We start from the raw sequence: 14,998 nt of genomic DNA on the forward strand, positions 1-14,998 counted from the left end.
TTATACTACGACTTCATCACGATGTCAAACTAACATCTCACCATGGCAAATCTGCCTAATTTCGGCAAGCACAAATTAATCACGCAAATCAAGGCAGAATCAAACTAAACAAGATACTTCTGAATCCTTCACGCTACTCCGCTGAACCATTACACTTTTGGCCCCTTTGCCATATGGCCATAAGCGGCAATACGGCAGTCTCCGTCCTCTTTCCTTCAGCGTATTATGCCTTGGCATTTGTGGAATATGAAGGATTGCGGAGCTTGAAGTCAATGCACATGTTGATGTGGATATGCTCAGAAACGAAATCCGTCTCGCTCCGAGTATGAAACTCTGTGAGAGATATTCGGCGTTTTTGAACTTTACCGGTATTATATCATGCGCGACGAGGGGTATGCAGCCTCTGACACTATACTTGGGGGTATTGTGCTACTCATCTCAATCGGGAAATTGCTGTTGTGCCCAAGCAGCGGTCTGAGACAGTCGAGCATGCGTTTATCGCGGGAGTACCGACAAGGATGTGTAGTATCTGTAGCCTGTGTGTCGACACTAGTTGATTGCAAAGGGCAAGATATTGATTAACGAATCGGGAGTTTGCCAAGTGGCAAAGTCAGTCATGCTGACCAAAGCCCTGCAAGACGTTCTCGCCTTCGAACCTAAAAAAGGGCATGGGTTCATCGGCGACGGTGAGCAGGGCAGCACTTGAAGGATGAAACACAACCAACCACAATTCTCTATTGCGCCACATTGCATCTTAATGTCAGCCCAAGCGGAGAAAGCCAAGAGTGGGATCGGTTGGACCCGATGGCCAAGACTCTCCGCTGTAACCGAAGAAGTGAATGGCCCCCAACTGCCAAGAATCTAGCAAAGGAACGCTTACAACTGATGTCATTGTGTCTTGGAAGCTTCCATGCTGCCATGGAGAAAAGGGACACTGCAAGGACTCAACAAAGCCTGCCCAAATTTCAGGGTTGGGATTTTTTTTTTCAACCGAGCTGATCTCTCACCTAACTCACATTACGATTACGGAACCATCTGAGAACTTCACACTTCATATTGTTACAACCAGAGACAATGCTTCACCTCCGAGCTTCCAAGATTGCCGTCCTTCTACCTCTCTTTCTTTCTCCTGTTCTCGCCAAAGACGCCAACCTAGTCGGCTGCGACGAAGTATCTTGCCCCAAAGAAGGACCCTACGACCGATGCACAGTGGAAGACAACACCTTCCTGGGTGTGGGGCTATCCAACATCGCGAACTTGCCGTCTGAGCTCGAGGGATTCTCCCTTGTGAAAGGCGTCAATGTATCCCAAGGGCTTGCCGGCAAGGATAACGACAAACCAACCCGACCGTTCAAATCGGTATACTATCTAGCTACGCCAGAGAATACCAGAACCAGTGAATTTCCTGGGTGTGCTGTTATCTTTAACAACCCACCGGACAAGAAGTTCAAAGGTCCGGAGCTTCGAGGCGACACAAATGCAACTGACACCCGCGCGGCAACCGGAACTTGCACTGATGTTCTCGAGCAAACCTGCATCGACACCATTACGGAGCGGGCGAGAAAGGTGGTTCAAGATTCTAACAGCAATGTCTGTGAAAATCTTGAGGAGGAGCTCAAGAAGGACTCTTTCAATGGATGCGACGGGTTTGGAGGTCAAGGTACCTCACTGGGAGACTTTACTATCAAATCATTCGGTGTTCTAGACCTCATGAAAAACTCCTCGGACTGCTGGCCAGTGCAAGAAAAGTCCGATCAGTTGATGCAAATTTCTGAGGTCAATTCTCATGTCAGTGTTCCCTTATTGTTCTCACCCTGTACCTCAACAAACCATTAATTTTATATCTGCAGGCAAACTACTCGGCGAGCGCTCTCATTCAAGAGGCATATAAAATAACTCCTATTCTGACTGTGTTTATCGGCGGGAATGACACTCTTGTCGACCGGGCCTCTTCCCAAATGACATGTCTGAAGGTGGTCACGACAGAGGACCCCAGTGATGACGACGATAGTTCTGACAATTCGGCCGTTGCCTTGAATAAAGGGTGGCTGGCAGTTACCATTCCTGCATTTGTGGGAAGTTTCCTAGCGTTGTAGATAGCATGAGCGCAGGTTTCTGGGTATTCGTCAGTTTTTGATATCATGAAATCCCAGGAATTGAAGGGTGATTCGGTATTATCATGTATATAGCAGTACTTGCGTTACTTATAAGGTATATCGGGAAAATTCTCATGAAGTTCGCGCACACGGAATTTCCACCTCAAATATAGCACCGCGGCCTTGAATGATCCGATTCTAACTTCACGTGATGAAAATGCCTCTCGGATCAAGTATAGACAATCTTATAGAGTAATGTGCACGAACGCGGGGATTCATTTTTCCAGAAGCAAGTTGTTTCCAGATAGCCCACATTCAACCATGGTGTGGATGTCCTTTCCGTGGCTGATGATACCTTGTTGAGTCGAAGTTGCTCGACGATTGCCAATACAGTCCCAGCCATAGTTATTAGATCTCAAAGGAGATTGTGAGTATTCTGCCTTTCGTCCGATATCGACCTCGGCCATGGAATCAAGACCAACAAGGTTGTATGCATCGATCAAAGTACCAATTTCAACGACATAGTGAACCGAAAAGTATTCAGCTGTTCCAATATAGTTCTTCAGTAGCAAAATTTCTAGCTATCGGTTGATTCAACACTGCTAGCTCAGGCTAGTACATATTGCGGATAGGACGGGCCATGATTTTTGTCACTCTCTCACCTCCATGGGGAAGGATGGTACCATCATGCGACTTGAACAGTCTGTCAAAGCACAAAAGCACCGTCAGAATATTTTCAAACATAATCAGAGGACTAATAACTCCAATCAAGAGAGCTGTGACCAGGTCCTCAGTATCTCCGTCGAGAAAGGCAACGATATCACCATCCGTGGCGAGGAGTTCTCTCCAGAGAGCATCCCCTTTGCCTCGGCTGCTTCCAGTCTCCGAGGCGATATCGGCCCGTTGCAGGACCTAGGCGCCCGCTTCGATAGCGAGATTTGCGGTCCCATCTTGAGATGCTGTATCGATCAAGTCACGGATGAACAGGATGCCTAATCGCTCCACTGACAGTGACGCTTAAATTTTTATTTTTGACTGCAGTGGCCAGCTGAGGGATGAAGACGTCGATATGGTCGAATCTGTTGTTGCGTAGTCAAAGGGAGAGTTGCGGTATATTTGGGGGTATAGTTAGACTGATATCTCCCATCTTGACAGCGGAGTAGTTTGGTGCAGAAATAATGAGGATGTTCGAAACTTGACTCTTATGGCTTTTCCAGTGATTGGAAAAGTCTGCTGCAAACAATCGGGTACTTGTAGACTTGCGTCACAATGCATATGTGTCCGATGAGGTCTGACACTACCAAATAATGCATTGTAACACAATTGCTGCTGCAGGCCTAGTGATGCTTAGGGGGTGGAAAGGGTGTCCGAATAGCATCCTGAGGGAGTTTTTTCAAGATGGCACTCTTAAACAGACATTTGGAATGCTAATTCACTTCCTCTAGATAAGATGTGACCATAGAGAGGGGGATAGACAGTCCTCAACATCTCTAATTATGTGCGTACTATATAGTGTCTAACAAATGGCAGCTCACAGTCGGCTCGATACAAGATAGGGAATGTTTTTCGATTCGTAGAGGTCCTTGTGCTCGGATTTGATGATATCCGCGCCCTAAAATATCTGTCAGTCTTGTTCAAAAAGTGCATGAATTTTTACTGACCTTTTCGCCAATCATGTACACCGAGTTTTGAATACGGCAATCAGGAATGACTGGAATGACAGACGCATCTGCAATTCTCAGGTTGCGCACTCCATGAACTCGCAACTTCGAGTCAACGACACCCTGGTGAATGCTCTTGGAGAGACGTGCTGTACCACAAGGATCTGTGAAGTCAATGATTAGCGTTGGCTTGGACTGTTTGAAATTTTTTAGGGATAAACTTACGGAATCCAGTCTGGCTGCGATCTAGAACGGCCCGGATCATATCGTCATCTGAGTCAAGGGGCATCTTCCAGGGGTACTCGGAGACAACAATGTCCCTGAATCCGGCACCTTTGGTCAAAACATCGTATGTCCAGCGCACACCTTCGCGCATGGCCAGAATGTCCAAGTCGTTGCCGAAGAAGTTCAGGTTGATGTTGGGCTGAGCCTGTGCGTTCGAGCTGTTCAGGGTAACTTCACCTTCAGAAAGGGGTCGCAGAAGATCGACGATGCAGGTCATGTAGCTGCCCTTCTCAGGCATGGGGTAATGCCACTGGAATGCAGTGCTGAACAAGCCGACAAAGTCCAACTCGAAGTGAGGCTGGCCCGCTGGACCGAAAGGATCCAGTCCACCGTTGGCAGCCTTGGCCTCGCGGTAGGCAGGATACTTCTCCAGGCGTTCATCAATTCGGGGGAATCCGACAAGCTCCAGGAATCCGGAGCTAGCAGGGCCAGTCTTGTCCTTCTGGTAGGTGGATAGTGCCTGGTCGTTCAGGGGACCGGAGCGAAGGACATGGTCATCCAAACTGTACCCCTCCTTGACCTCCAAAACAAATGGCACAATTGGGTGGTCCAGAAGATGCTGACCGACGTGGGGCGATGCCACAATAGGAGTGATGCCGTTCTTGGCCAGTTCCTCGGCCGGGCCCACACCGCTGAGCATGAGAAGCTTAGGAGTCTCAAAGACACCCTGAGACAGAATGACCTCCCGGCTGGCGTAGACGCTGATTTCGTGGCCGGTGGCCGAGCTGATGACATTGACACCGGAGCAGATGTGGGTGGCAGGGTCGATGATGAGATTCTTCGATTGAACCCCATAGAGAATGGTCACGTTGGGCTTGTTCTTCAGATAGAGGAAGCTACCTTGACGTTCACCCTGGTAGATAGTGTCGACGCAGTGAGTGAGACCCTTCATTTCGCCAGAGTAGATATCCTCGCTCAGCGGCTGACCCTTGGAAACCCAAGCCTCAGTGAGGGCATCTCGGAATCCCTTCATCTCCGGCACCAAGTCGGCATGAGAGATCTGCACAGGGCCTCCGGTTCCAATTTTGCTCAGCTCAGTGGGATACAGCTTCTCGTCGTCGTGATAAGTGGCGCATTTACGGAGGTATTCCACACATGAGTCCCAGTTCCAGTCATGGCCACCGAAAGCCTCCCAGTCGTCAAAGGTAGGCTTTGAGCCGGGAATCCAGGTGAAGTAGTTGGCACAGGAGCTGCCACCAAGGGTCTTTCCTCGGGTGTTAGGCTTCTCAATACGTTCATAGTCATCGCGCTTGATCATGGTAGTCTTGTAGGCCCAGTCGTACTTGCTTCCCCGCAGGGTGAAAGCTTTCGATGGGGTGGTAATTTGCTCGATCTGGTCTGGGTTGGGAATACCAGCTTCGACAACAAGAATGCGCACGTCGGGGTTCTCAGCAAGGCGACCAGCGACTGCATTGCCAGCGGTGCCACCGCCGACAATGACGAAGTCGTACTCAGATCCGTTGGAAACGAAAGCCATTGTATGGGCTTGGGACTTGAGCAAGGTAAGAGAGAAGAGAGAAGTCGAATTGAACTGTTTGAGAGTATGATTGTGGGTGGATAGAGCCAGATTCGACGAGACATCGCGTCGACTTTATATCCTCATCTTAATAGTGACAGCATCTCCAAATCGACCGCCCTGCTTGCTTTGTCTGCTCTATCTGTCTTGCCGGTCTTGCCGGTTACGAGAGACATCAGGGCGAGACCAAGTCCGTGGACCCTGGATTGGTAGGGCTGATGAATAGGCGTGCATGTAGCGTTCCATTGATGTAATTGATGGAAGATCCTTAGCTAAGCTTTGAGTGATGAAGGTGGATTTCATTGCTTCTCCTCATGAGGAGAAATTGGCTGGCATTTTCTCCCCTCACGAAAGCTGTCACTGTCAAAGTGTTCAATCGGGTAATGCGGAAGCGGCGATAGCTCGGACTTCTTTCGGGCGTTGCCGGGCGTCGCTGTCAGCCACGAATTTTGATATTTGTAGATTGTGTAGATTGTGGCTGTCACTGTACGCGTCTTTTCATGTTGCATTTGCGCCCGAGAATAACACGGCCCGACATCACTGGACATAATCCCTTTTTCGTATACTTTCTTCTTCGGCCCCCTCCCGTCACGGAGTTATCTCGGACTGCCATTTGGAGCCTCCAAAAGTGGGTGTTTGCTATTTGATTCAGAATATAGAATTGGAGATATTCTCTGCCTCTATAAATCATTACTATGATACCTGGACCCCAACTGTGATTTACTAAGAGTCATCAAAACACGTTAATGCAAGCTATACATTGAGGTACTCGAATCTATTCTGGTAACAGTTCTCAGGCTATATTTTACATTGAAACAAACGTGAAAACTTGTCAAAGTACTTCTCTCCTCATGACATCACACTAGCTTTTATTAGAATCAAGCCACTTGTACAAAGGCTGTCTCAAAGGCGGCCAGCCGTGGCGCGATAATTACTCGAAAATGCGCATAGGGCGCAAACCAATAGTTCACACACCGCAGCTGCCAATGTTGATGCCTAACTCGCGCATCTTCTTCGGCAACACGCTGGAATCTGGCGTGTCAAATGCGATGTATTTGTCACCTAGGTTGGGATGTTAGGGGGATATTTTGCTGCTAATTCAGCCACCCTCTCATAAAGAATCGCACCAACTTGAGCCTGTTGATAAAAGGCTAGTATTAGCCGTTCTACTCTAGCAAACCATATCAAGTCTCTTACCGTCCTTTCCCAACGAGCTCGGTGAGTCTGCTGCCATTCCGGTACTAAATTCCGATTTCTCTCTTTCCCAGGACTGGTTGGGTGGGCCTGAACATCAGGTGTCTGGATGGATCATAGATCAAACACTTTGGTGACCGCTTTCGAACGAGATTTACGTCTTGTTTGGAGCTACAACTGTATCACAGGAAGTGGCAAAGCAAGTCAATGCATAATGGGTATATATCCTTGAATCAGACGGCCAGCCATCTGATTGAAACTCCACAAATGGTACAATAACAACGCAAGTTCATCGCTTGTTTGGGGCACCTCTCGCAATAGCATCAATGCGGCGAGAATACAAGTCCATGAAATGCATCACAGGATCTCCAAATACAACACCTCGTAAGTCCGTATCCGTGACACCACAAGCATCCACATTCTCGCGTGGTGGCAGAGTGGGAGGACCGCCCGGGATAGGTGGTGCCACAACAACCGGTCGACCATTCCATTGTTCCCTCGGCCGAAGGATAATAAGCCGACCTGCCAGTGCAAGAGTGGACACAGGCATCCTCCAGTAGATAGGTGCATGCTGTTTCTTGCGTTCATATAGAGTGAGCATTGAACCTGGCGCAGGTGAGACATACAGATCCAACAGTGAAAGGAAATAGCCCTTATCAGCTCGGGCTACTGGGTCACCTTCATTGATGAAAGCAAAGAATAGAGACTTTGACCTCAGAGCAGCGGGTGATGGCTGCAGTGGTCGGAGTGAGATAGGCGGCGCACCAAATGTAACACAATGAATATGTCTAAAGCAACCGCGAAGATATGTGAGCTCAGACTCCACAGCTGGCGATTCAGAAAGCATATGAAGGTACAGCAAAGTAGCAACAGCACCGCCAGCGGAATGACCCGTAAGAACTAGCGAGTAGGACATACGAGACGGGTCCTCTTCAAGCAGATTACGCAGTCGTTCTGCAACAGTAGAAACCATCTTCCGAGCTACGGACAGGAACCCAGAGTGGCAGCAATTGGAAGGATCATCCAGAAAACCCGTGGGAGATGTCGGTGCCGTGTGGACATTGACAGCCCAGTCGATGAAACTTTGCGTGCCTCGAATGGCGAAGACAATTGTATTCATATCATCAATTGGCAATGACTTGACGACCATGGCTTTTGTACCATGGAGCCAGTCGGAGTTGACATATGAATGTCGTTCACGGCCTGAGGGTTTGTCGTAGGCTCGTCGGGAGTACTTGGCAGCTAGTTGGAGGAGAGGATATGTCGCAGGATAACTGTAATGATGTTAGTGCCAGTGTATTAGACAGCGGAATTTCTCACAATCTCAATGTTTGAATATGCGGCGGCAGACGTGAGTTAGCATACAAGTACACCTTGGAGAAATAATCCACGGACCCGGTGGATTTCTTTCCTGTCCGTTGTGAACGACGATCCCTTCTGTCAGACTGAGAAGGGACAGCACATGCAGCGACTATAATCTTCAGTTAAGTAAAGCTCCCAAAAGAGTAACCAAGTACCAGTGGCTTACTGAGTTCACTCTCTCGTCCACAAAACGACCCCAAATCAATAGAAGTGATAACCTGATCCAACAAACGTGAAGTAGCTTCGTTCACATTTGCACCACCACCCAAACTTTGGTGAACGAGTTGCTCAAGTTCCTGGATAGTTGCATTGGTTTTCTCGACAGTGTGCGATACAAGATGAGACATAGACTGGTTGAGGTTCGTATATGATTTCCATTTTGAAGGTCTTCGGGGTGGCTGTGGTTGCTGAGGATACCATGCTGACTGTGGACTGACAACCAAAGTCCCTGGAAAAGACTGTGGAGGTGGAGCTGGTTGAGGGGGTAGTCGGACCATGGACATCGACGTGCTCTGTCGACGTTGACAAGGGACAACAGGCTGTGAAGCATGAATTACGTTCACTGAATATGTGGACGTCGTCGCGTGTGGGTAGCCATACTGAGTCAGCGGTACAGGCGTGCTCTCTGCTCGCTGACGCGGACGTGGTGGTTTTGTGGGCGGTTCTGGAGAGGTAGATCTTCTCCTGGACCGAGATGAATATCCGAAAGCCATATATATTGATGTCCAAATTCGATGTTCGACTGTTTATATCTCCATGATTTAGCAAGTGACCCTATCCCGGAGAGACAAGGATGAGGATATATGCAAAGTTGACAAAACGAACCATGCGCCACGCGAGTTATCACGGCCCACACACTATAGGCCGAAGCCTTAGCACAGCCCCATCTCGGGCGTCAGCACAGCAAATAACATTCGTCTTGAACAAAGCTTTGCAGTTTCAGCTGAAGGTTCCATTTTCGTTGACGTCACAATACTCGGAAATTGATGTTTTGCTCTCAAACAGGACCTCGGGATGTTCTCGGCGATCACAGACCGGGATTCACATGTATCAGATTGATCGCTTCCTCACTGAATGTATAAACCATAGAGCCTGGAACATGATGAGACATGAGATCCTCTATTGGTATTGGTCAGAACAAAAGCCGAAAATGCTTGTGTTGGAGTTCATGTATAACATGCAGGCGGTGGAACCATTCGTTGTCCATTACAGCAGATTCTTAGATGCCTCAACCGCGCGAAAATCGACTTTTACACGCAAACATCACTTAGACCACTTGATCCAGGGTCAGTTACAGATCTGAGCTTGAAAAGGTCCACTTCGGAAGGCCGGGAGCCCTACACGGAAGTCCGTTAACGCCGTGCGATCACTTGAAGGTCTTTTTTTCACATCTGTGTCACGTTGGTGGGCCTATTTTTGCCTGGAAAGAGTAGGAGAGCAAGTTGATTGGAGTTTTTAAGCACTTTGGGGCGTAACCCGTGTAGAGTAAAGTGGAATTTTACATTGGGGTGGACTGCTTCATGTATACTGCTTCCATAAAGCAATGTCTGGTCAACAGGGTGGAGAGAAAGTTTTTTGTATTTGATCCTCTACCTCATAGGGTAGCATATGTAAAAAGGGTATAACAACTGGCCTAGCCATAGAAGGTAACATTCACATCCGTCACGGTGCATTCGAGTTAGTCAATATGCCTGGAAATGAGAAGGAAAGGTATGAGGTATGTATATGCAAACGGGAGAAAGGGAAGAGAAGGAGCAAAAGCGGGGAAGAAAGAAGGAAAGTAATATACGAGGCAGCAATGTGCGAATGGAGACCCGCTCTACGGCACTTCCTTGTCACCTCGTTTCAGCCCATCGGGCACACAGATCGCATCGCGCACCCATTCCATAGCGGCGATTTCATCCAGAGACTTGCGTTTCGTGTTGCGTTTCAAGAGTCCCTCGACGCAATCACGGGCGCCATCAAGTCCCTTGCCCTTCACGGGATCCCACTCTTCGTCCTCGTCAGCGTATCGGTACCACGTCCACTCACAGCGGGCGATACGATGAGGCGTGCGAGCACGAAGTTTGGCTGGGTCTCCACGAGTGCCAGGGAGGACGTCGAAGGGTAGACGGTTCTCCATGATGGCATAGAGCAGGACACCAAGTGCCCAGGCGTCTGTCGCGCGGCCATCGTAGGCCTGGCCCATAAGAATCTCAGGAGCGGCGTAGTCTTCGCTGCCACACCGAGTCTGGAGAAGTGGACTTTCTGGAGGCTCGGGGATACGTCGCGACAGACCAAGGTCACTGAGGGTGACCACGGCACGGTCGTAAGTGCGCCAGTCTTGCACGTTATCCATAACATGGGCAGGCATGGTAAGGAGGACGTCTAAATCAGTGGTCAGTACAGAGACACACAAGTCTTAGCAGTTGTCTCACTTTCTAACTTTATATCCCGATGGACTATGTAGTTAGCATGCAGGTAGCGCACAGCATCCACCAACTCGGAGAAGATGCGTCGAATTAAACCCGGAGACATAGGGGGAGCGCCGGATGTCGCAAACTCGAACAGATCCCCGCCGGGACAATAGTCCAGAACGAGCAAGGCCCGCTTCTCGTCGCTTCCGAATGCCTTGAGCTGGACGAGGGATGGATGATTGACGGACTTGAGGATATCGACTTCTCGTTTGAGTGACACCTCCAGTCTTCCTTCATCCGCACCGCCAGCGGGCCCATGCTCGATGATCTTGACTGCGACCAACTTCTGAGTGTTGAGCGAGCCTTGGATCTCAGTTCCTCCGTCGCTGTGCGGGGAGAGAGGGGCTTCAGCAAGAGGCTCCAGGCGCGCTGCCAGGCTAACCTGACTAAACGTACCCTGACCCAGAGCCCGGATCTTCTGATACATACGAGCTTGTTGTGTGCGGACCGACCGAACCGAATACACCTCCTGGGGAGAGGAGAGAGGCTTGGGATGGTGGATGACGGGTTCATTATCAAGGTCACCATACCCGCTGCCACTACTACGAGGTGGACTAGGCGGACGAATGGTGGGCAAAGTGATTCCCCGGTGGACGGCCAGATATTGTTCGCGATGAAGCCCATTGGACTTGGCATCGGTACTCGATGAGGATACAATTCCCAGACCGGCGGTGCCCGACACTGCGATCGGACGCTGTGGGACGGATACCCGACCAGGGGGTGCGTAGTCGCTCAGACTGCGATTGCGCGCATGCTTATGGGGTGACTCGCGACGCAAACGGGTGGCGACAGGTGATTCCTCCCCGTGGTTATCGATGCCGGTGTATGTCTTGCCGCGTGATCGGGACACGACGGGTGGTCCCAGCATTTGCGATGAATCACTCAGTCGCAAGCTTGAGCCACTCCGCGACGCCACGGACGGGCTGCGGGACAGTGAGGGCAAGCCCGGACCCCGCCATGGCGAGGCACCTCCGATCGGGGATGGTAACGGTGTGATGTCGCCCATTGCCGTCAACTGCGGCGAGGATATAATCGACGCCGGAGACAAAGATCCAGCGCTGGACAGAGGAGGAGCGATGAGTGCGCGAAGACTTGGGGTTCGTCGTGGTATACTGCTAGACAAGAGGGACAGAGAATCCGAGTCTCGCGAGCTGGTCGGTCGTGTATTGGTGAAGTCGGTACGAATCTGCAGTGATGGCAAGGGATTAAAAGAGGAAGGAGCGAGGTCATCTCCAAAGAGATGCGCGTCCTCCTTCTCGTTTGCATCATGAAAGGCCATGCCGGACTCGGTAAAGAATGGTGGGATGACTCGACCGCAAACGGGAAAGCGGCAGGCCGCTGATAAAGCGGTTTTTACAGACCGGGGTTTGGGGGTTTGAAGGTGAGGCGCAAAGGCGCAAAAGGCGCAGAATGCACAAAGATAAGGCAAAGGTATCGACTCAGCCTCCGGACCTAAAACGCTTAGCGTGGAGACCCGTTAAGGGTCTATCTATACGGACGAGTCAGATCGCATATAGGAGGCTGGGAGGGAATAAAAGAGGTGACCAACCAGAAGAGGGATGCCTTGCAGGGCTTGAGATGCAAAAGAAGCGCCAGAAGATGGCAACAGGCGGGAGACTGAGGGAGATGATGCAGAAAAACCAGTATAGACCGGTCAGCTGACAACCGGATGCGGTTAGAGTTCCCCGCAGTGTTTACTCTTCTATACTTCTCAGTTCATTCGCTGATAGACATAGGATGGAAATAGTATAATTAGCTGTATATTTAGTGAGTTATGCAGAATATATAGTAGATATACTCCACTGTATTGTGGTCTATTGTGGTGAAGAGGTTGTGTGTGTGTGTGAAATCTCGATTGTTCCTTCCTGGTCTGGACTGTTGCTCCGTCTACCCTTTCCTCTTTCTCCTCCCTCTATTCTTCTTCTCCTCTACACATATCTCCTCACATATCCAGCCCTTGCTTCAGACTCGCAATACTGGAATGATCCGGAAAAGGTTTGCCTGCCACTCATATGCCGCCGCATGGACCCCTGCAGGCAGTTAATTTTAGCTCATCTCGCTGGAGCTTCCCCAGTGGGCTTGGCCGAACTTAAATGCATGGGCTTGCTCCTCATTCTCAAATAAAAAATTACTCGAAATTATTCAATACGAAGTCCTCGCTAATAAACACAGCTAACAATGTAAGAAGGCAACTGTTCATTCCTGAACTCCGAAAGCGCATCCCGGTCTTTCCCGTTCAAAACCGATTCTCCGGCGAGATCAGCCGCCCCGCCACCTCGCCGTAGGCGCCCTCAACCTCGCTGATCGCTGTACCTTGAACCCAGTACCCCTTGCCATTGGGTGCCTCGGCCGCCGCTGCTGCAAGAATGGCCCATGCGACGTCTTCGGGTGAACTCTTCAGGTTATCCGGGTTGGTGGTTGCCTCCAGGCCCTCCACCATTGACGTCAAGGTCAGCCAAGGTGCCACCCAGGAAATGGAGATGCCCGACCGGGGCACCTCATCCATCAATGCAGTACTGCGAACTAATCCCAGCACTGCATGTTTGCTTGCTGAATAAAGGGGCTGGGAGGGGATTGGCAGATAGGCACCTGCAGACACGACCACGACGATCCGACCCCCGTGTGGCTTCATATAATGAATGCCCAACTTGAGACCAAACACAACGGAGTTTAGGTTGATGTCGAAAATGGTCGTCGGGGGGCGCTGCAAGGTATCGGTCTTCGGCTCCTTTTCATCCGCAAGGTAATTGTGGCGGACCTGTGAATTCAGTCGCGCATGATTCGCCGAGTCAGATACCTGCAGCAACGCGATCTCGGGATTGACCGCTGCATTGCAGACTAGCAGGCTGATCGGCCCGATCGTGGTTGACACGCGGTGAAACAGGTTCGCCTGTTGATCCCAGTCACTCAGATCGCAAATCTCATATGTGGATTGTGCGCCGATTTGGGCACAAGCCGCCTTCAGATCTTCTTCTCGCACGTCTACCAAAACAACTCGTGCTCCATTTTTTTGCCAGGAGGGACGCGGTGGCAAAGCCGATGCCTCGGGCGGCTCCAGTGACGATGGCCACTTGGTTGTTCGCGATACCCTGAACGATATCAATGCTTGGTCGTGGAATGGAAGTCATTTTGAGAAGAAAGGTGTTAATTTGACAGCCGGGACTAACACTCCAGAACTGGCACACCGTCCTTATATAGACTATGGCCCGCTCGGGTATTTGGTACACGCCCACTTTTCATATTCAATACACAAGACGGCTAATACACTATTATACGCAATACTCGTGGGTTTATTCGTTTACTCAAATTCATTTCCTGCTATACTATATTCATTCTTCTCTATATGTCCCACCACTGGGGCCTCTCTTATTTATCTCTATTTCCAAGCTGGTCACGTCAAAAGCTGATTATAGCCTTGTGGCGATTAGCAATGGCCTGTTTCGTGATGACAGCCCCCGAAGCCAAAGCTTCAAATCCATGCGGCAGACCCGGGTAGATGTGGCATTCGGTAGGAATATTAGCTGCCACGAACCGGCGTGCATACTCCATGCCCTCATGCACAAACATGTCCAGTTGTGGACAGTCCAGGTAGAGCGGAGGTAGACCTTCGACCGATTCGACTCGAGCCGGAGCAGCATAAGGGGCAATTTGATCACCGCCGACATTTGATCCCAGATACGCAGTCCATCCTGTAATATTGTCGTTGTCGTCCCAGAATGCCAACTCCCCCGCATGGTTGATCACAGTTCGATCATCCAACATGGGATAGATGAGGATTTGCTTTGCAAGAGGGGGCGACATCGCTCTATCCCGAGCCAGCAGAGTCAACGCAGCCGCCAGACCTCCGCCAGCGCTTTCTCCCATAACTGCAATGCGTGCTGGATCAACCGACAGCTGTTCCGCATTACTGCGCACCCACTCAAGAACAGCCCAGCAGTCATTCAAAGGCGTTGGGTACGGGTTCTCAGGCGACAGTCGATAATCGACACTGAATATCTGAACCCCAGTATGAGAAACTGTGAGTGCATGATACCTGGCGGTTATGGCTGCACTGAGTGAGATGTAACCTCCACCGTGGAGGTGAATAATAGCTGGCTCTCTTCCCCCTTGAGATGTGGTCTTGCGAAGGTGGTAGACAGGTACCTTGTGTCCATCCGGGGCAGCCACCTGGTAGATATGATGTTTCACATCTTCTGGCAGGGGCAATTCCTCGCCCGTCATTGCCTCCAGCATGGCGCGCCTCGTTGTAACATCATGCAAAGATGGTTTTGGAGTCTGCGCCAACTGTTCGAGGATTGGAGCAGCTTCTTTCAGAAACTCTGGGTCGTACTGTAAATGCATGATAAATGATAAAACCCGGACGTTGTTGTGTCGTTCACTGCAGTTGTTTATATATGACCAAAACACCGTATTTCAATTGCAATACTC

General features: G+C 50.1%; 7 protein-coding genes across 7 annotated transcripts; 2 read left to right on the forward strand and 5 right to left on the reverse strand.

Annotated features, from left to right (window-relative positions):
- Positions 1-1,074: 1,074 nt before the first annotated feature.
- N7508_001038 (uncharacterized protein) lies at positions 1,075-2,096 on the forward strand (the record flags this gene model as incomplete). The annotated part of the gene is made up of 2 exons (XM_058459104.1): positions 1,075-1,788; positions 1,851-2,096. 2 exons carry the CDS (start codon positions 1,075-1,077, stop codon positions 2,094-2,096), a joined length of 960 nt encoding a protein of 319 aa, XP_058322636.1.
- Positions 2,097-2,762: 666 nt separating this feature from the next.
- On the forward strand, positions 2,763-3,092 carry N7508_001039 (uncharacterized protein; the record flags this gene model as incomplete). Its single annotated transcript, XM_058459105.1, has 2 exons — positions 2,763-2,820; positions 2,869-3,092. 2 exons carry the CDS (start codon positions 2,763-2,765, stop codon positions 3,090-3,092), a joined length of 282 nt encoding a protein of 93 aa, XP_058322637.1.
- Positions 3,093-3,627: 535 nt separating this feature from the next.
- Positions 3,628-5,519, reverse strand: N7508_001040 (GMC family oxidoreductase; the record flags this gene model as incomplete). Its single annotated transcript, XM_058459106.1, has 3 exons — positions 3,628-3,708; positions 3,758-3,921; positions 3,983-5,519. The coding sequence occupies 3 exons, from the start codon at positions 5,517-5,519 to the stop codon at positions 3,628-3,630; spliced, it is 1,782 nt and encodes a 593-aa protein (XP_058322638.1).
- A 1,522-nt stretch (positions 5,520-7,041) lies between these two features.
- Positions 7,042-8,827, reverse strand: N7508_001041 (lipase family protein; the record flags this gene model as incomplete). The annotated part of the gene is made up of 3 exons (XM_058459107.1): positions 7,042-8,026; positions 8,073-8,223; positions 8,281-8,827. 3 exons carry the CDS (start codon positions 8,825-8,827, stop codon positions 7,042-7,044), a joined length of 1,683 nt encoding a protein of 560 aa, XP_058322639.1.
- Positions 8,828-9,933: 1,106 nt separating this feature from the next.
- Positions 9,934-11,906, reverse strand: N7508_001042 (putative protein kinase; the record flags this gene model as incomplete). The annotated part of the gene is made up of 2 exons (XM_058459108.1): positions 9,934-10,481; positions 10,532-11,906. Coding segments are annotated over 2 exons (1,923 nt in total), but the record flags the coding sequence as incomplete, so codon positions are not given.
- Positions 11,907-12,806: 900 nt separating this feature from the next.
- Positions 12,807-13,698, reverse strand: N7508_001043 (uncharacterized protein; the record flags this gene model as incomplete). Its single annotated transcript, XM_058459109.1, has 3 exons — positions 12,807-13,328; positions 13,378-13,460; positions 13,566-13,698. 3 exons carry the CDS (start codon positions 13,696-13,698, stop codon positions 12,807-12,809), a joined length of 738 nt encoding a protein of 245 aa, XP_058322641.1.
- Positions 13,699-13,966: 268 nt separating this feature from the next.
- N7508_001044 (alpha/beta hydrolase) lies at positions 13,967-14,911 on the reverse strand (the record flags this gene model as incomplete). The annotated part of the gene is made up of 1 exon (XM_058459110.1): positions 13,967-14,911. The coding sequence occupies one exon, from the start codon at positions 14,909-14,911 to the stop codon at positions 13,967-13,969; it is 945 nt and encodes a 314-aa protein (XP_058322642.1).
- Between the last annotated feature and the right edge of the window lie 87 nt (positions 14,912-14,998).

This window comes from Penicillium antarcticum (genome assembly GCF_028974205.1).
Source record: "Penicillium antarcticum strain IBT 31339 chromosome Unknown utg000002l_segment0_segment0, whole genome shotgun sequence".
Taxonomy (NCBI): Eukaryota; Fungi; Ascomycota; class Eurotiomycetes; order Eurotiales; family Aspergillaceae; genus Penicillium; species Penicillium antarcticum.